At 48.0% G+C, this 27,503-nt stretch overlaps 1 protein-coding gene across 1 annotated transcript in view; it reads right to left on the bottom strand.

Moving 5' to 3' along the window:
• The window catches only part of BCORL1 (BCL6 corepressor like 1), a 66,498-nt gene that overhangs the window by 19,918 nt on the left and 19,077 nt on the right, over window positions 1–27,503 (bottom strand). The window contains exons 4-10 of the mRNA XM_054708669.1: window positions 25,248–25,377; window positions 20,045–20,135; window positions 16,487–19,765; window positions 11,557–11,722; window positions 10,405–10,485; window positions 8,219–8,608; window positions 3,866–4,089 (exon numbers count right to left, since the gene is read on the bottom strand). Coding sequence (XP_054564644.1) covers window positions 3,866–4,089; window positions 8,219–8,608; window positions 10,405–10,485; window positions 11,557–11,722; window positions 16,487–19,765; window positions 20,045–20,135; window positions 25,248–25,333 — 4,317 coding nt within the window. The 5' untranslated portion in view covers window positions 25,334–25,377. The remainder of the gene's footprint in view (window positions 1–3,865; window positions 4,090–8,218; window positions 8,609–10,404; window positions 10,486–11,556; window positions 11,723–16,486; window positions 19,766–20,044; window positions 20,136–25,247; window positions 25,378–27,503) is intronic.

Genomic DNA, 27,503 nt, shown 5'->3' on the forward strand with positions numbered 1-27,503 from the left:
TTTGAGGGGCCTTGGGAAAGGCCCATGCCAGGTGGGTGTGTCTGGCACATGGGAGGGACATGAATCATTGGGAGGCAGAGGCCAGACTGTGCCCTCATCAGGCTCCAAGATGGCCCCTGATGATCCCCACTTCCTAATATTCATGCTCTTGCATAGCCTCCTCCCACACTGGATAGGACTAACCTTGTGTAACCAATAGGAGATTGCTCAGACGATGATATATGACCTCCAAGGCTTGGTCCTAAAAGACAATGTAGCTTCTGCCTTGCTCTCTTTTGGAACACTAGTTCTGGGGGGAAGCCAGTGCCATATTATAAGGACACTCCAGCAGCCCTTTGGAGAAACCCATGGGCAAGGACAGGACACCTCCTGCCAAGAGCCAATATCAACTGGCCAGCCATGTGAGGGAGCCACCCTGGAAACCCCAGCCCCAGTCAAGCCTTCAGATGAATGTAGCCATGGCTGATACTTTGACTGTAAACTCATGAGACCCCACAAATCCAGCTAGGTTGCTTCTGAATGCCTTATCCCCAGAAACTGTGTGAGATAATGTATGTCTATCATCACGTGAAGCTGCTAAGTTTTAGAGTAATCTGTTATACCACAGTAAATAATACATCCCTGTTTATCCAAATCTCTCAGAGCATCAAGGTCTCACTTAAATCCTGTTTTCTAAAACATTCTACAACACTCTGGTCCTCACTGGCCACTTCCTCTGCATACCCAGAAGACCTAGTCTGAATCACATAACCTGGTGCCTGATATTTGACTGTTTTAATTTCCTTTCCTCATGTCTTAGGCAAGTCTGGCCTTCCCTGCTACGTTTTAAGCTCCTTGAAAGCAGGGTTTATACTGTCATCTTCTCTTTTGTTCCTTATAGCATTTAACTCAGGGTTGGGCACATAGTTGCAACAAATATTTGTTGACTTGAGCCACCTGCCAAGCCCTGGGCAGCCAGAAAAGTTGCCTAGAAAGACATGAAGTCAGGAAAGGAGGGCCAGGGCATTATTTTCCTCTGGTAAATCCCAAAACAACATGAGCCACTATCCATCCTCTTCCCAAAGGGGCAGAGAGATACAATCACTAGCAGGAAGGCACTAGTTCTGTGTGTAGAATGCTGCTCTACTGCCAGGAGGACAGTGGTGTATAATGGCAGTACTGGAGGATGCTGGGTAAAGGGCCCAGGTTTTTGCTAAGCGAAGATAGGAACCAAAGGGTAACTCTCCTTCTAGGGACCAGAGTTGCCAGAGACAAAGAAGGCTGCCTTAGTGGGGGAGGAACAAGAGTAAATGCGAGTCACCTCCCCCTCCCCCTTCCATCCTGGCTTGGATCCCCTGTGAGAAGCCGCCTATGGCCAATGCCCCAGCTTCAGTGTTGTAGGCGTGTCCCCCGCCACCCCCCCACCTTGTTTCCCACTACAAAGCCCCATGCCATGGGGGCAACTGGAGTAGGTGGTGGTGACTGGGAGAGAAAGAAAGGTGGGAGGGAGAAAGGGAGGCCTTGTGAAGGGACAAAACCTCTCTGGGAGGAACATTTCAGTGGACACACCGCCAAGCAGAATAACCAGACAGCGTGTGCTCCAGTATGCCAGGCAGCTGGTCACCTTTGTGTGGGACAAGGCCATCTCAATGTTGGAAGAGCTGGGAGAAGGGAGGGTGACTCTCACCTTTTGTCAGAACTGCTCAGGGTTGCAGTGTTTCCCTCCCTGGCCGTCCCCTCCCCGAGTGATGCCTGGATAGAGGGAACAGCCATCCATTCACAGGGTGGAGGCATTATGTAAAGAGCAGGGTGGATGGGGGTAGGGGTGGGGCTCCAGGGGGCAGCCTGGCCTGCCTCAAGATCCAACTGTCACTTAGGACCCCAAAGTAACCTTGCACAGTCCCTTAACTTCCAAGAGCCTCAATTTCCTAATTATAAAGAAGACAGCAGCACCTACCTCCAAGAGTCTCTGTGAGAATTGAAAGCCATTATGTGAATGGAGCACTCAGCACAGACCTGACTTTCCTGCCCCCCACCCCCAACTCGCACCCCTGACCCCTCTGGGGATTGCAGGGAATGATCACTGCTCCCTTCTACTCCATACCTCTGACCCCTCATTCTTTTTTTGTTTGTTTGTTTCTTTGGTTTTTGTTAATCCTCACCCAAGGATATTTTTCCATTCATTTTTAGAGAGAGTAGAAGGAAGGGGGAGAGACATAGAAACATCGATGTGAGAGAGACACATCAATTGGTTGCCTTCCACATGTGCAACCGAGGTAGGTGCCCTTGACCTGAATCGAGCCCGGGACCCTTCAGTCCACAAACTGACACTCTACCCACTGAGCCAAACTGGCAAGGGCTGTCCCCCTCATTCTTGCCTAGGCTAAAGCTCAAGGATGTACACCAACTCGGAAAGCACTTTAGCATGATGAAAGCCTTTAACAGACATACTTCCTCCTTTGTTCCCCTAAATACCCTTGTGAGATGGAAGGAGTATCATCTATTTTTCTTAAATATATTTTTATTGATTTCAGAGAGGAATGGAGAGGGAGAGAGAAACATCAGTGATGAGAGAATCATTGATAGGCTGCCTCCTGCACGCCCCCTACTGGGGATCGAGCCCAAAACCTGGGCATGTGCCCTTGACCGGAATCGAACCCGGGACTCTTCAGTCCGAAGGCCAGTGCTCTATCCACTTAGCCAAATCAGCTAAGGCTCATCTCTATTTTTAAAGATAAGGAAATATGTTTGAGTACCTCATCTGAGCTGGAACCAGATTCCAGAATGGGAAAGAAGGGGAAAGAAGCCCTAACCGGTTTGGCTCAGTGGATAGAGCATCGGCCTGTGGACTCAAGGGTCCCAGGTTCGATTCCAGTCAAGGGCATGTACCTTGGTTGCGGGCACATACCCAGTGGGGAGTGTGCAGGAGGCAGCTGATCGATGTTTCTAACTCTCTATCCCTCTCCTTTCCTCTCTGTGAAAAATCAATAAAATATATTTTTAAAAAAGGGGGAAGGAAGAGGGGAAAGGAGAGGGGAAGTGAGCACCTAGTCTCCCACCTTTTGCCAGTGCCCCGCAGGGATCCCTGCTTGGGAGCTGGAAAGAACAAGAAGAAGCACAACCACCATAAAAAGCCTAATATGAGCGCATTTTTGTTGGCAATGATGAGTACATAGTACAAGTACACATTTGAACCCAAACTTTCACTTCTTTCAAATGTATAGCTCACTCAGGATGAGAACTGTGTGATTTTTTCAAATTGTTTAATGTGGAACCTAACACCCATGTTGTTAACATCAGACCCAAAAGAGATGTCAATTTTGAACAGGGTTTCTAGAATGTTTGCCTGGCTACTGAATGGTGAGTGCCCACTTACCTGCTCCTTTGTGACTGGATAGTAAGTATGGAGATGGGTGGCTATAAAGGGACACAAGTGGAATTCCTATGGCCCCACCCTTTAGCAACCTTTGTCTAGACATCAACTACCTTGCTCCCATTTGCTACCTTGATTGACTCAGAAATCTCCCTGATTGATTTCCAGTGAGTTAAGCGCAGACAAAAGCTTCTTGATTGGATGTTAACAAGCTATTCAGGCTGCCATATTCTTAACTCAAAAGCGATCCAAGGCTTGTGGAGGAAAAGCCATCATGAACCAAACCCTATACTTGGCAAATGCTTATAGTTAGCTCTAACTTCAAATCCTCCCCTGAACGCTTCAAGAACTAATTTAAAATACTTTAATAAATATGGGTTAATGTGATCCTCCCATTCACTCATTCACTCACTCTCTGTCTCACTCAGAGAATTGTTGACAGAGGAGCTTCTGGAAAGCCTGCAACCCTAGCCCACTCCCCTCTTCCACAACTCCCCGTAGCTAGCAACACACCTTTGCCTCTTCTGAGACGTTTACCATATGCTTTGTCTTGCACTTTCGTTTTCCTGATGGCTTTTCTGAATTTTCAAGGCAGGTTGGCTCCTCCAGGTTATTTGGGAGAAAACCATTTGGTGAATCCGAGATCCCTTGGGCTTTGTTGGGCAAGAGAAGGTTCCTGTTTCTGAGGTGGTGCTCCGAACTTTGGGAGGAAGTCTTCTGCTTACGGGCCTTTAAATCTGAAGGCACGAAACGGGAAAGAATGAATGTCAGGGAAATAGAACACAGAAAACCAAGCCTTCCTCCAACATGAATCAGAGGAATTTGGAGATTAGAATCTCAGAAATAACTTGTGTAATTATCTACCTGTATTGGTGCTGACAATTCCACTAAATGCTTCTCAAATGGACACTGTATTTCAACGTCAAAGTCCCTCCTCTATAAGCAGGTGACAACTCTCAGCCCTGCCAAGGGGCAACCCATCTGGCTGTCCCCAAAATGATGGTCATTTTTAAGTACTTCCCCAAAGCCCAAAGCAAATCAGAACTTCCTTTTCAGCTTTCTCCCTATCCCCTTTGCCTTTTTCTCCATTCCAATAGGAAAACAAATTTAGAAGCTCTGCTGAAGTGAAGTATGAAGCATATTAGAGTGGGGAGTAAATGGTGGGAGACTTCCTTCATAGCCTCAACTCTATCCACCTGATTGCCCTGTTGGTCACTTATGTGAGAACAGAAAGATCAAAGCCACAGAAACTCCCTAAAACCAGAAAGTGCCATTGGGACTCAGCCAGTGGACAATCACAGAAACCTGCTGCCCCCCTGGTTGGAAATCAAGTTACTGGAACAGACTGGGTATCATTTCTAATCCTACCCACAGATCACTAAACAAAGCACTTCCTAATTTCTTACACCTCGTTCCAGCTCCAGAGCAGGGATCTCTGATTGGCACTGGGAACCCCATTACCAAGAGCCTCACCGCCCAGGTCGGTCCTAAACCTCACATGTAGAAGGGATAGATGGGGTTTACCCTTATCTCTTAGCTAATATTAGTGTTACATGGCTTGGCCACGCCACTAGCTGTGTGACTGGCTGGAGACAAGTTATAATCTCCCCAAGCCTCATTTCTATGCCTGTAAAATGAGGAGAATATAATCCACATCGTAGGATTAATACAAGAATTAAATGAGGTAACAAATGCAAAACCCCTTTATAAAGTGTTAGAAAGAATAAGGCATCGTTAACGCATTATTCAAGTGTAAGCTCTTTACATGGGGCCATGTCCATGTGTTCTTTATCTCCCCACAGGCCTGACCATCATACCTACCTAGCACATGGCACAATGTCTGTTAAATGTATAGCTGCAACCTTGGTTTCTCCAATTTGTAAAATGAGGGGGGGGTTGCCAAGATCCAAGAGTTCTCAACTCGCCTCCCTGGACCTGGCCATGTGCTCTCACATGTGGTATCACCAAGGGCAGATCCAGATGTGGGAGCCATCATTACAGTATGAGGAATTGACTGTAGGTTATGCAAAGCTCTTAGAAGGCCAGCAGTCACACTACCACTTTCTCCCAACTAGTCCCAACTCACTAGTGGGTCCCCACACCCATCCAAGAACTGCTGTACTAGATGGGTGGTAATGGCACTTCCGGTCAAAATATTCTAAACCAGGGATTTTAACGCAACAAGTTTGAGCTGAGACAAAAGGGGAAGGAACAGACCGTGCCTTGTGAGGACCTCAGGAAACATGGGGAAGCCATATTACAGCATTCAATGCCACAGAAAAGACAGCAGCCCCTACCCTGTTACCCAGACCAGGGCAGGCTCTTGAGTTTATACAATGGTGGTGGAGCAAGGGCTTCCTGGTAGCACAGAAAGGAACGGAGAGGGGAGGTAGTGAGTATGGGAGTGGGAGTAGCTCTTCCTCTCTCTTCTGCAGGTCAAGAAGGGAATAACACAAGCCCAGAACCAAAGGAAAGGTCATGAAGCTCAGACGGGAGTAAGGTAACCTGTCTAGTTTGGACTCTGCCTGACTCTGATGTCCACCTGAAAGATGGGTAGTAGTAATAGGAGAGATCAGAGCTTTTTGAGAAGATAGATGTTTGCCTAGCAATTCCTTCATGAAGGTCACTACCAGATCTGGAGGAAGGCGACTAGACCATATGCCAAAGCCAACAACCTCAACTGAAAATCCTTAGACACACACATGGAGGGAGAATGACCTACTTTCCAACAACTGGAGCTGCCCCCAAGTCAAATAGGAGGCCTTGCTAAGCAGTGTTCTCCATACTCCTGGAGGTGTTTAAGGAAAGGCTACCTGCCAAGAGTGCTGTGAAGATCTCTGTATTGGACGGAAAACTGGACCAGGCAACCTTGGAGGTTCTTCTGGTTTCAAAAGCCCATAAATTCAATAAGAAGTTTCCAAGTTTCTAGGAAGCTAGCCCTCATTAGAGAAGACTGGTGCTACAAAAGCTCCTCTTCCTCCGAACACAAGTGGCTGAGGCCAACAGCTTGACAACTCATTCCTGACCAATCCATTAAGGCTCTGACAGAAAAAAGGAAAAACTATCCCTGCTGTCTCACATAGTTGATGAAAATTAGCTCAATTACTCTCATAAGTGTAGGGATCTGTATCATATATGTCTCTATTGAAACAGAGCTGGAAATGAAGTTTAGCCTTCTTTGCATTATAATAAGCCCAATATCTACTACCGGCTCAGTATGCAATTATTCAATTTTTGCTAATCAGGAAACTGCAGATATTTGCCAGCAGCTCAGGATGAACACATAAGAGGAGACAATCAATTGTTGCTTCAAGGGCAGAGGTCAGAGAAAGAGAGTGAGTGCGAGATAGAGGCATTATTTTGGAGCCCAGAGATGCGTGTTTTGCTCATCTAGAAATCCATTATAGGAATGCTCCTGAACAGTACTTAGTGAAACATACTGATATTAGGTAGGTGACAGGCTGTGCCTTCATGATTACATATTATAGCATCTGATGTGGCCAAAGAAAGCCTGCTTTTCTCCTTGGGTCCAACTCGGGTCCAACAAATAATGTCACCTCGGTCACCTCAAAGCTTTACCCTGCCTCTTTTTTTGTTTTGTTTTATTAATCCTCACCCAAGGATATTTTTCCCATTGATTTTTAAAGAGAGTGGAAGGGAGGGGGAGAGACAGAGAGAAACATCAATGTGAAAGAGACACATTTATTTGTTGCCTCCTGCATGCACCTGGCCGGGGGCTGGGGATTGAACCTGCAACCAAGGTACGTGCCCTTGACCGGAATCAAACCCACAACCTTTCAGTCCATGGACCGATGTTCTAACCACTGAGCAAAATGGCTAGGGCTTCACCCTGCCTCTTAATAACCTTCCTTTGTGGCTTTAAGGGAGAAAGCAAAGTTATGCCTACTTCTACTTGAAGTTCTTCTGTTGGGTTGAGAAAACCATTTTACTTTATTTTAGTTTAGGAGCTGGAGACATCCCAGAAAAGTCAATTAATGCCCTCCTCCTCCTTGAACCCAAGATTCTAGGCGAGAGAGCCCAGCCTCCCAAAAGACCCAACTCCCTCAAGCCAACCAGAGAATTCCCTGGTATTGAGTTGTACCATGCCAGGATGTCACTGTGGCCTTGACCATAGATTCAAACTTTTATAACAAATTGAAGGGCTTGGGCCTATGTATCCTCAGCTCACCTGTAAATTAGTCCAAACTCATTCAATTTCAACCCCAAGCCAAAACCTATGACTAGTGTTAAATGACCCACTCTGGTCCAGCAGTGTGGCTCAGTGGTTGACCATCGACCTATGAACCAGGAAATAATGGTTCAACTCAGGACACATGCCCAGGTTGCAGGCTCGATCCCCAGTAGGGGGCATGCAGGAAGCAGCCAATCGATGTTCTATCTCTCTCTCCCTCTCCCTTCCCCCCTAGAATCAATAAAATATATATATTTTTTAAAATGACCCTCTCACCCGGCCAGCATGGCTCAGTGGTTGAGCATCAACCTATGAACCAAGAGGTCACAGTTCAATTCCTGGTCAGGGCGCATGCCTGGTTACAGGTTTGAACCCCAGTGGGCAGCATTCAGGAGGCAGCTGATTGATGGTTCTCTCTCATTATTGATGTTTCTCTCTCTCTTTCCCTCTCCCTTCCTCTCTGAAATCAATATATATATATATATTTTTTTTTAAATGACCCCTCTGGCAGCTGAGGCTCATAGCACCAGGTTTCTATGGGTGCAGAGGCCTTTGGCAGGTGTAGAGAAGACAGAGGTGGAACACCCAAGATGCCAGAGGGCACCCTGAAACTAAAGTCATTGTAGCTTGGGTGACAGCAGCTCACTGGGGCAGCACCCCCTGGCCAGCCTTACCAGCTCTCCCTTTCCGCCGCTGCTCTTCTTCTTGCTCGGTCAGGTACTCCCCAGTCTGATATTTTCGGTTCTTCTGCCGTCTCCGTTTCTTCCTCTTCACCAGACCCTCCTCCTCATCTTCCTCCTCCTCCTCATTGGTGTCCCACATTTGCCGGGCAGCCTCTGTCCTCCAGGGCATTTCTCGGGCTCGCCACAGGTGCCTGCGGCCCTGGCTCAGCAGAGTCTTATCCTGGGCATGGTGGCTGCGATACTGGGTGTCCCGTTGGGTCTTTCTCACCTTCCGACGCTTAGCTGGGATGGGGGTCACCTCCACTTCCTCCTCTGTGGGGAAGACTTCCTGGCTTCCCATGTCACTGTCTGCCATTCCAGCAAAGGAGCTACAGATGCTTCCTGTAGACAGGACATACAGAAGGTGGTCAGGTACCTCTTCAAAGGACAAAGTATGGTGTTGAAGCAAGTGCCCTGCATTAGAAATCTGAAGGTCTGGGTTCAAGTTCAGGCTCTGGCAGTTATTAGCTATATGCTGTAGGAAGGTTCCCTCACTTCTGTTTTCCCATCTATGGAATAGGGCTACTGTCCTCTGCCTTAATGATCTTACAGGACTGTTTTGAGGCTCAAAGGAGATCATTTGCTCATATGCACTTTACAGAGTCTAATATATCACACAACTATTGAGTATCCAAACTACACACCCTTCCATGTTGCCACTTTATTTCATTCCACAAACTCTTACTTAGTGCTTACAAGGTGCCAAGCATTTTGTGAGGAGCAGGAGAGGGCCACAGGTCCTTGCCCCTTGGGAAATTAGGATTTAGAAGACAGTGAGCGAGGGCAGACTGGCATGGGGTCCCCCGCCCCTGCTTACTATGTGACCACCAATCTCGCTGACAGAGCCACCCTAAAGAAGCAGATCTGGGTCTTCACAAAGTAGGGTCTCAGGAAAAGCGAAGCAAGAAGGAGTTCCTTTCCTGTGGCACTGGCCTGGGTTAGACCCGCCCAAATGCTCCTCAGCCAGTCCCTCTTCCCTTATGTTGACCCCACCTCCTATTGAGTGGCAAGAGTCCAGGGGTGGAGCTTTCTCCCTGGTACCTCCCCCTACCCCCGCTGCAGCTGTTCTACACCTCTGGCAAAGCATTTCCCCCTTCTCTCCCCACCACCCCAGGATGATGGTTTCTTCCCTACCCTCTTCTGCCACCTTGCCAAGAGGCCATTTTCCTCCCCATTCCTTCCTTCAATTCTGCTAACAACCAAAGTACAATCCTAAATTGGCCCAGTTTAGCACTATAGGGGATCTGACATCTCCCTCAGAAGCAGATCTGAGACACCACCCTCTTTCTCCCAAGGCCTGGCTATTAACTCAACCATCTCCAAAGCCAAGTGAGGTCAGCAGAAGAAAGAAATGGTTCGAGACAAACAGAGCAGCGCTTGACCAAAGCTTCAAGTAGTAACACCACTTAAAGACAGCAAATATCTAGCAAACTTGCCATTATACAGACCAGGCAGGGAACAAAGTGTTCTGGTTAATCTAATATTCTGGATAATACAGAATCACCATAGAGATCACACAGGATCACCAATTTCTAAAGAATCAAATGCGGTAGAATGTGTTTAATGTGAAAATGGGGCTGGTAACAATGTAAGCCCTCTTCGATGATTCAGAGGACACTTAAGGATTTTGTGAGGCTTCCAGGCTGTCATTATGAGTCCCAATTACCACTGTGTTCTCCATGTGCTGAAGTGTCAGTTAATAAAATGTCAGATAACTGAGCTTACACTATGCCCTGCTTCCCCAATTTTTCCACTTTGCATAAAAATCTGGGTGAACCAGAGTTAGGGTTAGGGCTAAATGTCTGTGTCCAAGATTGGCCCCAATAATCATGAGATGCCAAAGCTTGCGGTAGAGCCAGTTTGCCTAAGTGGCACAGGCCTTTCCTCTTTCTACCATGGGCTGCCAACAAGAGATATCAAATCCCTGTTCTGAAAATCTAAGTAAATATTCCTCACAACTTGGGCAATCCCCCCACCCATCCCCACCCTGGGCTCTCTTGTCTCCACCAGGAGCTGGGCATCTTAGCACAGTGAGTCAAATTCCCAAATCTCCAACTGGGCCAATGTCAAAATCACTTGGCTAGATTTCTATCTCTCTTGGCAGTGCCAAGATGGACCACAGCCTCGCACTCACTCACCAGACTGACTGCGCGTCCGGGTGCTCAGAACCACAGGGATGAAGTCACGGAAACTGCTCTTTGCTTTCTTCTCCAAGGAACCTGAAGTGATGTGTGGTTTGGGGGCAGAAGGCAGAAATATCACAGTCAGAGTCTAAGGACTGGGAAGCCCCCCCTGAGCGGCTCAGGTGGGAAAGTCAAGGGAGGGTGTATGTTTTCCCTGGTTTCAGTTATCAGCTCCCGTTAGGCTGCTATCAATCTATGTATCTCTTTTCAAAAAGGAGCATTTCCTGGTGGTTTTGAAAACCTGGGAGTTGGGTCATTTTTGCTGACACCAAAAAAAGGCAGTGCATCGAATAGATTCGCCAGCATGCCAGAAAGGAGAAGGCCAGGCTGCCTGTACGACTCTGCGGCTGCTGCACCTCCACAAAGTTCTCACAGAGCTGGAGCAAGTCCCAGAGAAGGGCAACCTCAATGAATCTTAGAGGACTGAGCGAGGCAGGAAGAGGGGAGCAGGAAGCGGAGGACAGAGGGAAACTGCTATATAAGAACAGACTAGAAAAGAGGCAGGTCATGTCAGACAGGCAAGGCTATGAACACAGGCTACTGGAGGCAGAAATACTTGGGCTTCTCTCTCTGATGAGGGCGCCAAGTAACTATTAGTGGCAGAGCACCTCCCCACCCCAAACATATTGTGCGTCCCTAAATAATAGGGGTTTAGAATTTCTCTAAACCCTTCTAACTGGCTAGCTGTTCATTTTTAGCTTTTTGTAATGGGAGTTTTCAAGTATATCCAAGGTAAAGAAAATAGTGTAATGAACCCCCATTCTGCTGTTTAGTATCAATCCTCATTAAGCCCGTTTCTTCTCTGAGCCTGGACCTATTGCAGGGTAATGGATTGTCTCCTCTGTTGCAGAACTGACTTTTGCCTGTCTGAAAACCACCTCTTTCAGCCTTCAGACTATGTCTTATTCTATTCTAGCAACCAGGGTGAGGCAAATAAGCTGCTTCTCCCTTCTCTCTTCCCTTTGATTTCAGAGGTGTCAATTATATCCTCCTTGCAGAGTGAGGAAGTCTCACTTTTTGGTCAGTCTCAGAGCCCCTCCTTCCGGCCTGCAGAGGGATCCCTCTGCAGCCCAGCCCAGCCCAGAGGGCCAGGACCCAGGGGCCTACCTTCCTCTTGGCCATCTGCTCGTTTTCCTGGAGACTGGGACTCCGGCTTGGTTGGCTTCCGGTGCTTGTGCTTTACCCTGACTCCATTGTGCTCTTTTCCTGAATCTGAGGCCCCCTTGGGGCTTTTCTTGGTGACTTCCTGGGAGTCACTAGGTGGCTTCCGGCACTGTGGAGAGGTAGAGAGGGTCAGGTCTGAGGTCAGTTTCCCTTCTTAAGAAAGTTCTCCTAATATTGAGCCCTGTGCCCCGATTCTGACAAATGGACACCAGGTGGGGACCAGGGAAAGGGACCACTGGCTGCCTTCACCAGCTGGATGCAGAGGTTTTTCTGAACTTTAACCTGTGCCCTAGCTAATCCTCATAAACATCTACACCCCATCATTTTAAACATGTCTACAGAGTCTGCATTCACATGCTAAATAAACACCCAAAGTCATTTTAAAAGGTGCAAAATCAGGCCCCATACTCTGTATATCCAAACAGCAGTAGAGAGACAGGCAGAAAACAAAAATGCCTCTTCTGCAAGCTCGGTGACTATACTGTTCATCTAAGTTCACTGTGAATGGTATTGACACCAACTGAAAATAATTCACTATACGGGCCAACTCAAGAAAAATTATCTATTTTCACGTGCAAATTAATACCAGAGAACAAATTCAACTGAAACAAGTAGAAAAGCCTGACACAGGAGAAATCCAAATCTCCCCACATTTATGAAAGGCATGGAAAAGGCCCAGGCATTATCAATAAAGCCACTTTATACTCTGTAGCACTTTCAACTTTTCAAAATACTCTCCTCTTTATTATTTGATTTGATCTTCCCAACAACCCTGAGAGGGAAGCTAAAATCATCCCCATTAAAAAGACAAGTTAACTGAGGTTCCAAGACAATAAGTTATATGATTTGTCCAGTGCAACACATAACCCACAGCATATGTTCACTCAGGGGCTGCCACTTACCAGGCAAACATGGCAAGTTAGCATATTTGTGCTTGCAGTGACAAAGTGGCAGCTGGGATCAGTGCTCCTGGCTCCCACACTGGGCCTCTTTGCATCAGCTCTCATTCTTCTATTTCCCTACTTGTGTCCTCGACTGTTTTGCTCAACCCAACTCACACCTCCTGTTCAATGCATCCGACAGGCACTGTTAAGGACACTCTCAGCCTAATAGTCATGTATTCTCACAAGCTCCAAGGTCTCTTCCTTCCACCAAATAAGAAATAGGACAGGGTAGGGATTTTCAGTATCTAGTATTCAGGGAATGCAGAATAAGCAAAATGTCTTAACAAAGCAAGGCATAGGAAGAACGTTCTTTCCCCCTAAGCAGACCTATATGCCACCATCTAGAAGGTTATCACTGTCTAGCTCCAGCTAAGGGGATGGCAGTTATCTTATTGATGGAACATTTTCCATGGGAATGGGGATCTCAATTCTCCAGGGACAGGGAAGTTGCCATTCCCCATCAAATTCCAGGGACTCCTACTAACCCATGAACACTGCCTGCTTCTTATTCAGCTGAATATTCAAGTTCAGTTCCTCCCTTTGCTTGCTGCCAGTTCCTACAATCTAACTTGTTAGGCGAAGAAAATATTTGAGGAGGAAAGGAGATAGGGACTGCTGCTTAAAATCTGACCTTGGGGTATGGCCAGAGAAAACCTATTTTAAGTCAGGGGGGAAAAAGTTCCATGCATGTAAATCTGAACATGTCCTACTTATTTCTGAATATCGTTTTTCAGCTGGCTCTTTCAAGTACAGATCATTAACTTTTACTTACTAAAACAGACAAAAACAAGTACAACATATAGAAGGGATGTCTGTCTGTATCTTCTGCAGGGGCAGCACTAAGAGTAAAAATATATTGCGTACTCCAACTTAGGCAAAAAGTTGGGAGGGTGGGGCCACCGTGTAAGATGAACATTCCAGTGAGCAGGGTTTTGAAAGGTTTTCCCAAGAAGTTTTACAAGGGATGAGAAGATAATTAAATACACTCAGAGCCAAATGAAGCAGAACTCATTCTTTTCTGATGATTCAAAAGGCTCTTCAGGATTCTGCAAGGCCCTGGGGCAGGTGGAGTTGGAGACAGGTGACTCTTCTGATTCTTGGCCATGCCCTGAAAGGGGCTGTTTTTAAATTAACTCCTGATCATAGTTTGCTTATCAATGGTTTTTTTTCTCAGGAAAATGGAATATAAGAAAAGAAAGTTCAAAGTTATTTGCTCTCCTGAAAAATGGGCGTTTATTAAGTCATTACAGGCCATTGCTAAGCACTGCCTCAAGGCCCCTAATCCTGTAACTTTACTCTCTGGCCTCTGCATCTGTCAGTGGGCCCAGTGAACTGTCCATCCAAGATAGGAATAGGCAGTGCCTAGCCTGTCATTGAGTCATCTGCAAGATATAAGCTCCATGAGAGCAGACAGCACATCTATTTTGTTAGCAATACTAACAATAATAACAGTGGCCGCTATCACTTACTAAGCAATTACTATGTACCAGGCATTGTTCTCAGCATTTATGTATATCACCTCATTTAATCTTTTTTTTACCAGCTTTGTTGACATATAATTTGTTGAGATACACCATACAATTCAATTGTTTTTAACAGTCACAGAGTTGTTTTACCATCATTACTATCAAGTTCCAGAACTTTTTATCACCCCAAATGGAAACCTGATACTCATGAAGCCATCACTCCCCAAATCCCCATCCCCACTAACCTGAGGCAACCACTGATCTACTTTTTGTCTCTACTGACCTGCCTATTCTGGACATTTCACATCATCTCCTTTCATCTTTACACAGCCCTATGAGTAGGCACTATTATTTTTTTTAGAGTAGGCAAAATCATTGTCCCATTGTATAGATGAGAAAACTGAGAGCCAGAGAGAGTAAGTAACTTGACTGACATCACTCAGCTAAGTAGGGCCAAGATTCAAACTCAGGCACTGTGCCTGGCTCCAGAGTACACTCACCAAAATTCTACACCTCCCTCCTGACAACGTACCCCACTGCTTGGGAGGGACTGGCATGTAGGAGCTCCTCAAACACTTGCTAAGTGGTCAGTGAAACAGCTGTGCATGAGGGTGAATGATACTATGGTATAGCTGAGATGAATGTGAACTTCGGAGCCAATGAGAACTGAGTTTGAATTCCAGCTCTGCCATTTAGTAGCTGGGTAACTTACCCACTCAGTCTGTTTCCTTTATTTTCTTATCTGTAAAATGAGTGTAGTATTTACCTCATTGTGTTATTTTAAAGATTAAGTTAGATAACATATATAGGAAGCTCATAGTATATAGTAGGAGTTCAACAAATGGTAATAACTAATAATGACATGGATTATTTATTATTATTATTACTAAAGGCCCAGTGCACAAAATTCGTGCACTGGTAGGGTCCCTAACGGCTGCTGGCCATGGCCTCTCTCCCTTCCCCTGGTCGGCCTTGCCCCCTGGTCAAACTCCCGACAACTCCCAGTCAAGGGAACAATTTGCATACTACACTTTTATTATAGAGGATTATTATTATTATTATTATTACCCCAAGGGCAGATCACAATTACCTGAGCAAATGCTCTACTATTTATGCTCTACTATGTCATGTCCTATGTTCCTACTTGGAATGTCTCTGCCATACAGAGGTGGTTGTAAGGTCACTGAGCAAAACTTAACCAAATTCTATACCCAGGGTTCTTAACCTGCAGTCCATAGGTGGGCTTTGGGAAGGGGGTGGGTCCATGAACCCCTTGAAATTATTGTCAAAATTCTGAAGTCATGTTTCTGGGACAGGTTCTATAGCTCTCATCACTTCTCAAAGCACTCTATAGTCCAAAAAACAATAAAAGTTCCTGCCACAAACAAATTCATGGTGCTTTGGCTGCAAATCTATTCATCTATGTATATCAACATCCAATTTGAACGCGTGTTAACATAATCTCAAATTGCTCCATATTCTCAATGAGCCCTATCCTCAACTGCTTCAAGAATCTCCTTGGCTCACCAATGGCCTTTGGATCACCTCTAGAGCACCATTGGATTTAAGTCGAATCCTCTTGGCCCACCTTTTTGCCTAGAACCCTGAAACCATCCTAAACCTATTAAGAATCCAGGCCCAGCCTGGCCGGCCTGGCTCAGTGGTTGAGCGTGGACCTATGAACCAGGAGGTTATGGTTCGACTCCCGGTCAGGGAACATGCTCAGGTTGTGGGGGCTCGATCCCCAGTGTGGGGCATGCAGGAAGCAGCTGATCAATTATTCTCTCTCATCGTTGATGTTTCTATCTCTCTCTCCCTCTCCCTTCTTCTCTAAAATCAATAAAAATATATTTTAAAAAAATCCAGGCCCAGATGCCCACCTGCCTTGCACACCAAATTTCCAATGGGCAGAGCCCCAATGCTGCCACCCTAAGCATTGGGAGGGGGTAGAAAACTGGTGGATGAGTCCAGAAGCCAAATTGGCTCTAGCCCCACTAAACTCCAAGCAAATCCTGAGCAGGCTCCCAAGTGGTTCAGACAACAACCTTGTCAAAGCCCCCTTCCCTCCCTCGGCCCCAAGTTCTCAAGGCCAGAGGTCATCTTGGAAAAGGAAAAGGAAGAATGGTTTTGTTGGGAAGGGCCTGTTATTGATTTCCCTCGCCAATACCTTCTTCTGCTTTCCAACCTCATCTGAGACAATGGCTTCCCTCACCTCAGGGACCAAATCATTTCCCACATCCTACAAAATATAGCCCCTCCCCATGCTACAACACCATATATGGAGAATGTGACTTAGAAAGGGGACAGCAGATTATTCACTCTATACAAGCCTTCCAATCAGTTCAGGTCACAGAGCTACTCAAGAATCCTGTCACGGTTAAACAAGGTTGACACCTGCAGGAAAAAGCAGGCCACTGGTGTCTCAGCCCTGCCCTCAACCCTCAACCTCAGTCCAATACTCACCTTGGGTCCATGAGAACTCCGAGCTATGACCTTTGCCTGTGGCAGCTGCTCCTCACCATCCTTCTCTTTGCCACATTTCATTTTCTTAGATGGCAGAGATTCGGTCACCCCATCGGTCACCACTGAGTCTGGCTGCCACTTGTTCTTGCAAGCAAAGACCCCTACACTTTCCTGTTTCACTCGAGTCTGTGCGGCCTTACTCCGAACTTCGACTTGACTCCTCTGGGGAGCTGCTGGGAGGCCATCAGACCGGAAGCAGGTGGCTAAATTGAAGACCACATCACCGTCCACCTTCTCCATTTTCACCCGCCCCAGGTCCACCTGGCTTCCAAGCTGTGAAAGCTCTGTGCTGGAGCCCCTCTTGCCACTTGGGACCACATCCAAGATGAGTTCCTTGGGGCGGCTGTCATGAGGTAGCAAAGGCAGCTCAGGCATCTTGCGCAGGTTCTGGGGGGTGGCCAGGACCAGCTCATGAGACATGTAGGTGGCCAGCACTTGGTTCTTAGGTTTTGTGTCTCCTGCCAGCTTCAGGCCACAAGTCCCCTGGGGGCCTTCTGTCTTAGGAGTGCCATCAGAGCAGAGGTGGCTCTCTGATTCCTCTGGCCCCTGATTCACTCTTATGTCCCCACTGCTAGGCTGAACAGACAACGCTAGAGTCCCTGTCTGAGGGCTGAGAGTCAGAAGGACAGGGTTGACTTGTTCTTCATAAGGCTTGGCAGCAATCCGGCAAGTTTTGTTCTTTGTGCCAGTATCCTGTTCTGGAGCAAAGGGACCACCAGGCCGTGGCTGCCCCTCAGGAAGTCCGTGCACAGCTTCACTGGGGCCAACAGATGACACACCAGAGAACTCAGAAACAACGCTGGTGGGCCTGATGGGCACCCCCTGACTGGGGGTCAGCTGCCCGGCACTGGAAATGCCAATGGAAAGCAGAGATGTTTGGTGGTATGGTGGCCAGCCAACAGGCAGGACCTGGGTGCTGGTGGGCTTCCCATTGACTGAACACCGCGGGTAGATATTTGCTGGCCCCGGGGGCTTCCACAGAGAGAGCTCCTTGCTTTGGCAGCCCGGCAGCCCTGGGGCAATACGGGCCGGGGTGTAACGTTTGACTGTGCTTGGCTGTCCCTCAGTCCCAGCCTGGCTTCCCTTCTTGCCACAGGAGGCACCAGTGCTCTTAGGCTCGCCTTGATCAATGATGGAGATGGGCTCCTGCTTGGGGAGATGGCGGGGGTCTCGGTTGAGGCCCAGGTTAGGCTCTTTGTTCAGCAGCAGGGAAGCAGGCACTGGGTTGGCCACTCCCACATAGGTGCCAGGAATGGTGCTGATCAGCGCGGTTGAGTTCTTCACCCAGGTGCTCGGGTCCCCGTTCCTCACTATCTCAGGAAAGATGACGAAGGGCGAGGCAGTGGAGCCCAGGCATGAGGTGACATTGCTGCCGGCAGTCTGGGTTGTACGCTGAGACCTAGAGAGGACCGTGGAGAGGAGGGCCTTGCTGCTGGTGTGCACAGGGGTCAACACGGGCATGGGGGGTGTCTTGCGTTGGTTCGGCAATGGAAGCTTCTGGCGGTTGGACTTAGAGGAGAGGTCGAGGGGCATCTCGCTGCACTCAGATGGAGAGGCCATCTCTCGCTCCAGCTGTGGAGGTGACTTGAGGGGAGAGAAGGTAACGGAAGTCCCTTCTGTTTGCTGCTCAGTGCCACCTGTCATCTTGGCGGGGTGCGGTGGGGCTGAGCTCACACTGGGGGCTGGCAGCAAAGGCTGTGGCGTTGGAAGCACCTTGGCAGAAGCAGTGGAGAGGGAAGTATCTGCCAAAGGCCCGGGGACCCCATCAGGCGCAGGCTGGGTGCTGGTGCTGCTGGATGGGGAAGCACACGGAAGCCTGTTCACCTCCAGAGAGACCACCTTGGAATCTGAAGTCAGAGGCCGGGCTACAGAAAATGCATATGGGTAAGACCGTAGCTCTGGGGAGGCCAGCACGCCAGGGATACACCTGTCCTGTAGGTAGGATGGCAGGACAGGGAGTGTAAGAGTGGAGGAGACCCCCAGAGTGGTTGGCAGTGTAGCCACACTGAGTGGCTGCCCACAGCTCGGAGGTGGGATATATACCAGCGGCTGGCTCGGTGTCAGTACTGTCCCTGGCTGAAAAGACAGAGGGACTTTTTGCATAGCTGGTGCCTGAGCTGCAGGAAAACACACTCTACTCAAACTAAAGGAGGCCGGGATGGGTGCAGACGTGGGAATGGCAGTTGGCGTGGCAGCCGGCATGGGCGTAGGAGCTGGGGTAAAGATTGGGGCTGGGGTGGGTGCAGGCACCGGTGTAGGAGCAAAGGCAGGGATGAGGGTGGGGGTGGAAGGCGGGCCAGAGGATGGGGTTGGAGTGGCCATGGGCACTGATGGAGGGCCGGGAGCTGCTGGAGGTGTGGATGCCGGCATGGGAGCCAGAACTGGAGTAGGGACTGGCGCGAGAACCAGGGTCGGAGCAGAAGGGGGCACAGGAGCCTGGATCAAGGTCAAGGAAGGAGCTGAAACTGAGACTGACATGGGGGAAGGGGCTGGAGCCGGCAGGGAAACAGGGCCTGAAGGCGGAGCAGAAGCCGGCACAGGCACCAAGACTGAGGCTGAAACTGAGAGGGTGTTCGAATCAGAGATGAGTGTGGGCACTGATGGTGGCGCCTGAGCCAGGGCTGGGACTGGTGCTAAGGGAGGGGAAGGAGCTGCAACTGAAGTGGCAACCTGGACAGGAACTAGCCCTGAATGGGGCACTGGGGCGGGGACAGAGAGAGGAACCTGGAATGGATCAGGAACAGATTGGGGGACGGAGGCAGAACTGGGAGCAGGGGGGCAGATGGGTGCTGGCAGCGGACTGAAATTAGTGGTAACCAGAGGCAGGGTTCCCTCCACGGGCACTCCAGTTCCCAGAGTTGCCAAAATGAAAGTATTTTTCTCCCCAACACCATGCCGAGAGTCCAAAGCCTTTACCCCAGCAGGCGAGCAGTCCACCTGTTTGCTCATTTGCGTGCTGAGGGGAATCCAGGAGCAGTCGGGCCTGCTGCTGCCGCCCCCGGCCTCGGCGCTGTCAGTAGGGGGAAGCTTGAGCCCGTCTTCCGGGCCGCTCAGGGGAACCAAAAGGCTCTGGGCCTCTGCCACATTCCCAGCATAGTCCATTTTTGGCTGGGGGCTGTTGGGCTTGTCTTCTGACTTGTGCCCAAGTTTTTCTGTTGCACTGCCATCTGCATCTGCCCCCCGGGCATTGCTGCCACTTCCAACTGCTGTGAGCTCCACCTGCAACGACAGAGCAACGTGCCCATCTTAGTAGTTCTCTGTGGAGGGCTCAAGTATCTCAAGGCCTGGGCAAGGCGATGGCTGGTCCTCTTTGCAACTTGAACAGGGTCTCGGTAGAAGCAAAGAGCAGCTGGCCAATTTCTGTCTCACATACAGCAACTCCTGGGAAATACCCTGTCCCTTCCTGTCCCTCTTCTGAGGACGACAGCTGGGCACATTGCCTGGGCAGTTTAGCTCCACCCTCTGGTGGGTGGCATGTGGCTCCACATGGCCCCTTACCTTGGAAAAACTGCTGCTGACACAAAACTCCTGAGATCCAAAGTGCTGGCAGTCACCTGTCGTGGACTCCTCATCAGAAATAGGTGCTCTTCTAGCATGGAAGACACAACCAGAGAAGGAACATGAGGCCTAGTCTTTGGGCTCCGGCCACCTTCCCCAGAATGCCCCCTGCCTGTCTGGGTTCCCATAAACCTTCCTGCCTTGCTTCCCTTGCGGAAAATCACAAGGAACTGGAGGGTCCAGGTTATAAACCAGAGCCTCCACACCCAGCTTTGCAAATTCTTGCAAAGGAGCCCAGTCTGATGTCTATAGATTCCCCTCTTTGGGTCGTGTATCTTGTTTTCTAGGGCTCTCATCAAGAGTGTAAAAGACACCCCAGCACCTTTCCTTGTCTCCAGAGCTTACCCATCAAAGTGAGTTGCTGGGCATTGCCAAAAAGGGGAGAGGTGAGTCACAGAAGATATCAAAAGGCATGCAAACTGGGCTTTTCTCTTAAATGCAATCTTATTTTAAGTCTATAAAGGAAACAGGCTGCAGGTACCATAAGGGTAATCCTTTCCTAAAACAAATAACCACCTCCACTGTTTCATGTTCTAAATATGACTCATCACCCAGTCACCCGATGGGGTTGCCTAGAGCGGATCCATGCTTATTAGTACATGATACTGATTGGAGGCCACCAGGTCACTGGGTGCTGAAGGCATTTCAAGGGTACAACTTCTTTCCCTCCAGGGTACCTCTTCCCACCTTGTAGAGTAGCATGGAACTCCAGCCAGCCCCTTCCTCTTGCCCCTCTCCCCTGCCAACTCTCCACTCTCTCCTTGATATCTCCCAGCACCACCGCATTCTCTCCCATCCCAAAGCAAGGCCTTTAAAGCCACCAACTCCAAATTCAAATTGGTAGATCATAGGGAGAAGGGCTCAAGGCCAGAGATCCGGGTCCCAAAGGAGGAAAACTTAACTGTACCGTCCCACCTGCTCAAAAATCTTCTCTACATTTTGGATAAGAATCTTAGAAAATGGTACATCCTGACAAAAAAAAAAAAAAAAAAGGAAGGAAGGAAGTTCAGACTGGGAGGGTGAAGTTAAAGAGAGACAACACCCATTGGAAGTTTGGTGGTTTGACCACAGAAAGAGCGTACTACTGACTGCCCTAGGGAAGACACGGCGGGGCAGCAGCTATGGTTCGAGGGGCTGAGTGGGAGGTTTGGGTGCAAGAATAAAGCTCTAGCAGAAATGCCCACTGTGGTTCCTATGGAGCAAAAGACTGGAACGCTCTGTGCGCCTCTGGAGAGGTAGATTGACTAGACTTTTTGGATCCCTTCTTCGGAGCCCTCACTCTGAGCTCCCAAAGTAGCTAGTGCCCGCCTCACCACCATCCTAGCCAAAGGGCAGTCTGGGCACTGCAGTCAAGCCCATGAGAATGGGGAGGGCTGTGCTAACTTCCTCCCTTTCACTAGAACAGGGCACCATTGACGGACTCCAAACTTATACCTGGGGCAAGAAGCAAAAAGGCAAGGCAAGGGGTTCACTACAGGCCTCTCCCCATCTTTTCAGGGCCCCAGAAGTGGCAATGGGGGGGGGCAGGGGTGGACTGTTCCCTTTAAAAGGCAGCTAATGGTAGAAGTGAGAGGGTTCCATTGCTGGCAATGACTGTTGGCGACAAACAGAAATGATAGTAAGGAGAAGCAAGGGATACAAATGCAGTCAGGGGTCTCATGGATGAGGCAAAAGGGGGTCTGAGGAAAAGGGAAAACATACTTTGACATCAACTCCTAAGACCAGAAAAGCAAGACTTATCCTCCAGCCTTGGAATGGGAGGAGAAGCATGTCCTGACCAGATTTGCCAAGGATGGTTTGGGTGTGTATGTGTGACAAGGAAAACTAAGCGGCAGTGCCCCCTGTTCACCAACTCCACATGAAGGACTGCAGAGGAAAAATGCTATTTATTTACATTATTTCCCCTCCTGACCATGCAAAGGGGAGCTGGCTATGTACTTGACACCCCTCTCCCCCTTGCTTAGCTCCCCCACCTGGCATAAAATCATCTTGAAAGCAGAAACCCTGCCCTCCACCAGAGAGTGCAGAGCCAGCTGCCAGCCCAGAGACACTGGAGGTTGAGGCAGCAGTGGCAGCAGGAGCAGCAGTCCTGGCTACTCCAGCCATCCCATGCCCGAGTGCCAACCCCCGAGGCTCTGGGAAAATGTCGTGAGGCCACATTTCAAATCCTCTGAGAAGAGGGGTGTGCAAAACTAAGCAAACATTAAATTGCTCCATTGAGAGAACCTGGGACAGGAATAGCTTGCAGGGGAGAGGGAAAACCGGAGAGCTGGGTCAACGAGGCAAGGTTAGGAGGGTTCAGGTGGCCAGGAGGAGGGAGCAGGGGTCAAAGCAGGCTTCAATCAGGACTGAAAATCAATCCCGCAATTTCTTCCCAGCAGAGATGACCCTGGGCTGTTACGCTCAAGGCTTTGTTGAACTTAAACCAGAACTGGCCACAGCCTTTCCAGGCCGTTTTCCTAATTATTAAGGGCTAGCACCCGTCAGACCAGGCCTTTTATAGTTCCCTGACTACATGACACACACCAGGCTCCTACTCTCCCAGCTCCTGCAGACTTTCCCTGCTTCAGTCCCACCACATCCCAAGACCAGCTTCATTCCACACAGGGTCTTCCCCAAACACACCACATGGGAAAGGCCAACAACCCTCACCTCAAACCCCTACTCATTCCTTAAACCCCAACTCCAATGTTACTGCCACTGGGAAACCTTCCCTTCCTTTATTCCCCGAGGACGTTTATCAATCTTGCACATAGACTCCCACAGGACCTGTATCTGGTCTCTCTATAGCACTCACCACTTACGTCTCATGATGACTGGTTTGTTCTCAATGGGTTTAATAAATGTTTGTTGAATGCAGGAATGAATGGGTGCAAAAAGGAAGCAAGCAAGCAAGCAGAGAGCTTTAGCTGGAGGTTTTACTACAGTCAGCCACCTGGGGCCAGGAGAAAGCCCCTGCCCACTGTCCCTGCAGCCATCACTATATCTGATGAAGCTGGACAGGCTTCCCAAACATAACTTTAAAAGTTAAGTCACAGTCCGGTCGACATGGTTCAGTGGTTGAGTGTCGACCTATGAACCAGGAGGTCACGGTTTGATTCCCAGTCAGTGCACATGCTGGGGTTGCAGGCTCGATCTCCAGTGTGGGGCGTGCAGGAGGCAGCCAATCAATCATTCTCTCTCATTATTGATGTTTCTATCTCTCTCTCTCTCTCCCCCCTCCCTTTCTCTCTAAAATCAATAAAAAAAAATATTAAAATAAAAAGAGTTAAGCCACAGGTGCAGCGTTATACCCAAAATGTCTTAAGTTCCACAAGTTGTAAAGGGCTGAAGAAATGGCTTTAAAATAAGGTGAGATCACATTTTGGAAATCAGCTATAGCATGACCTAGACTGCAGTGGGAAGGTGACAATAAAGGGTCGATGAGATCAGAAGTGACAATGCTTAAAACGTCTTCTTAACTACTAGGCATATCTGGTAATTTAACATCCCAAGAAAGGTCCATAAAGAGGGAAAATCAGGTTTGAGGCCCACTTCCTGCTCCTTTCTCAGAAGGCATTTAGAATGGACAGTGAAGGAAAGTAACTTATACATTGATATTTTTGAAGGCTCTAGTCCAGATCTCTGTATCAAAGTCTCAACCACTTACAACTAGTTGCCAAAGAATACTTACACAAATCAATAGCACTACCCTGCCTTCCCCAGACCATCTCATAATAATTATCTAAGGCCATACCTCATATGCAAAGGAAAATACCTTTCTCATGCACCTCTGAGAAGAAGTTTGTCTTATTTTCCTTGGTCTTGACTTTCATATTCTAAAATTAAATTCCTTTTAAGTCCATCTGTAATTTGTTCCCCAGTATAAAGAACATTAAGCTGTCAGGTGCTGATGGCTTTTTAAAAAAATAAAAAAGGTCTAGTCTCCTAACCAGAACCTCAGACAAGTACACACTTCTCCAGTTAACAACAGAAAAAGAAAGAAGATCCACACAAAGATGTCCATTTCTTTTCCCTTCAAAATTGCCAACACTCCCCCCATATATATACATACCCATCCACACACTTCTAAGATTTATCCAAGGGAAACGCCAGATCTTGAATTTTAGGAAAAGCCATATCGTTCTATGTTTTAGGTGATTGATCAAATGTAAACAGGCGATAGATTGAAACAACGGCTAAACACCAGCAAGCCATGCCTTCTCTAAAAATGGGAGAGGCATTGTAACCATCACACACAGCTCTGGCCAAGAGTTATTAAAGTCAAATATAAAATCTAAAGGCCACATTGGGTGTTCTTCATACAAGACATGATCAGAAAATGACATAGGTTAGTCAATGAACTATTCTGGTGTACAGAAAACTGAACACACCCCTAGATCGAGCAGGCACCACCACCTCTCAATTTCATATAAAAACTATATCAAGCAGTTTGATCTCCCTTATGAAGATAAGGATCTTACTATGAATCATCATTAATCTCGTGAGGCAGGAAAGCACTGGTTAGCAGAACACCCACTAACAGTACCCAGTATAAAGCTCAGTGATATAACTGCCTTTCTTCCAGGCTTATATCAAGGGCCAAAAATGTCGTATACATATTCTGAGCACCAAACGTGGATGCAGCAAATAAAAACTGCAATTGAGTGAGCTTCCCCTTATTCCACCATCTGACAGTTCTTTTTAAAAATATATATATTTTTTATTGTTTTCAGAGAGGAAGAGAGAGAGAAACATCAATGATGAGAGAATCATTGATCGGCTGCCTCCTGCATGCCCCCTACTGGGGATAGAGCCCGAAACCCAGGCATGTATCATTGACCGGAATTGAACCCAGGACCCTTTAGTCCGCAGGCTGACTCTCTATCCACTTAGCCAAACCAGCTAGGGCATGACAGCTTTTAATGTATAGACAAATACTAGTTGGTGAAGTCATCTGTTGGCCTCCTTACCTTCATCTGAACAGGGATGGCAAGTCAGCAGGCCACTCACACATCCCAGCCCCGTCCTATCTCAGGAAAATTAGAAATGACTACCAGCCACATCCCCAGGGTCCCTCCCCAGGCCCTGCTGCGGCTAACCCCCTGGTGAGTAGGCACCGCTCACTGGAAGCCGGCAACAGCCACCTTCCCAGCCTCCTCACCTCTCCTCGTTGATACCGCACATGCGAATCCGGTCAGAACTGGTCCAGTTGTGTACGCCGCTGTAGAGCGGTGCTGTAGAGATCATGACAGCCACTCACCACCAGATAGGACCTGCTGTGGCCACTTCCCCTGAGGAAAAAGAATCCCCCAAAAATCAAAACTTGTAACCACCTGCTTAACCACCTTTAACAAGGAAACACTTAAATAAAGGTAATTATAGCACCCAGATGTTAAAGCAGTCTCTCTCATAAGCCAGCCTACCATGGGAAATTAAGGTCCAAATGGAGATGAGGGAGCACCAGCTTTTCAGGAATCCATAGGTTTCAGGATGGAGATGAGGATGCTGTTAATCACCTAGAGTGATTTTTAAATTATCATAAAGACAGATATGCTTGAGTGTTCAAGGAAATTCAATCTATTTCAGACAAATAAAATGACAGTATATTTTTCTACACACATTTAGCCTAACCAACTACAATTAGAGGGTCGTTCCCATATGTGAACAGTGAAAGACTACTGGGGATCTTTTTCTCGTCAATTCTAATCCATGGGTACTGAAGTATTTGAGTGACGTAGCCAATTTAAGCTCTCCAGAGGAAGCACATGCTTTCATTATAAGCCCTTCAAAAATACTCTATTCTGATTTCAAGTTGGGAGTTATACAGATGTGATGCATATATCTAACCTGCTTTAAAGCTTCCTCCAATCAGATGCAATACTCCTTGTACTGTGACCACAAATAAGCAAAGAAGCAAACAACAATGTTCCATCAAGAACCACACATTTCTATCCTTGTTCCTTCAGTCTGTCACCCCCATGACATACCACCCCCTTCACCAGCCAATGTCCAGCTCTCTCTCACTGGTTAACAACCACTGCACAGCTAATTCACCTTCTAGAGAAAATGAGGCATCAAAAAAGAGACATTTACCCAATAAACTTATCTTGAGATCCTTAAACTCTTGACTTATTAGCCAAAAGCCTTATTCATCAAGGTTCAATTGAACAGAACCCTACAGTGACCAGAATTTTATGCTATTCTCCACTTTCCAAAGAAGCAACTCATAGCCATATTAGGGATTTGTTTAATTCATTCTTTAAACAATTTTCAGAGATTGCGCATATTCAACACAGTTATACTATTCATTCAACAAATACTTATTGAGCTCCTACTATGTGCCAGCATTGTCCTAGGTACTGCGGATTCAACAATTAACCAAAACCCCTGCCTCCATGGAGTTTATCTTCTAGTGGGATGAGACAGACAATAAACACATTAAATGATTCTATATTTATTGTGGTGTTAGAAGGAGGCATAACACAGGCCAAGGGGCATGGCAAAGGTCAGAGGTGGGAGACAGAATGGGCTACAACTTGAAAGTGGGTGATCAGGGTAGGTCTTGCTGAGAAGAAGACATTTCAACATCTTAAAGGAAGCAAAGGGACCCATGTGGCTATCTGGTGGAAGAGCATTCCATGGAAAAGGGAACAACCTATGCAGAGGTCCTAAGGCTTAAGGCTGCCTGCTAAAATCAAGGAAGAGCCAGGAGGCCAGTCTGGCACACAGGGAGTGAGCGAAGGGAAAGAGGCAGTGAGGGGTGAGCAGAGCTGCACACTTTTGTTCTCTTCTTGGTCCTCACCTAACTCCCTTTCTCTGCAGCATAGGCTAGTGATGCCATCACCCCTTTCCCTGTAGTTGGCCCTCTCCTAGCTGTTCTGACTCTGTGCCTGCTGCCTTCTATAGGGTCCTTCTCTATCTCTACCCACCCCAGAAATCTGGCCCTTATCATGCTCATTCTCTCCTCACCTCTAACACCCTTTCCCATCTCTTCCCCTTCCTTCCCTCTTTCTCTTCCTACCCCCACGCATCTCTTTCCCTTCCCTTCCCCCTAAATCTATTTCCCTCTATTCTTCCTCATCACCTTTCTTTCCCCCTCATATTCTCCCAACAGTCTCTCTCTCTCCCCCTTCCCCGCTTCTCTTCTCCCTATTTCCTATGTCTCTCTGGCACAGTCCCTTCTTCCTCCAACTTTCTCTCCTTTCCTGCCTCTCTAAGCCTCTAGTCCTTTCCCTCCTTTATCTCACTTTCCTCTTCTTCCCTCAGGCTCCACTCTCTCCTCCCACTCCCCTTCCTCCTTCCTTCACCCCCACTCTCCTTCCTCACACCTCAGCCTTCAGTCTTCCTCTCTTATCCTCCTCTAGTCTGTCTGGCTCCTGCTGGCTCTCCACTACCCCCACCTCTCTCCCTCAGTGTG

The sequence above is a fragment of the Eptesicus fuscus genome, chromosome 1 (assembly GCF_027574615.1).
Source record: "Eptesicus fuscus isolate TK198812 chromosome 1, DD_ASM_mEF_20220401, whole genome shotgun sequence".
NCBI classification, from domain to species: Eukaryota; Metazoa; Chordata; class Mammalia; order Chiroptera; family Vespertilionidae; genus Eptesicus; species Eptesicus fuscus.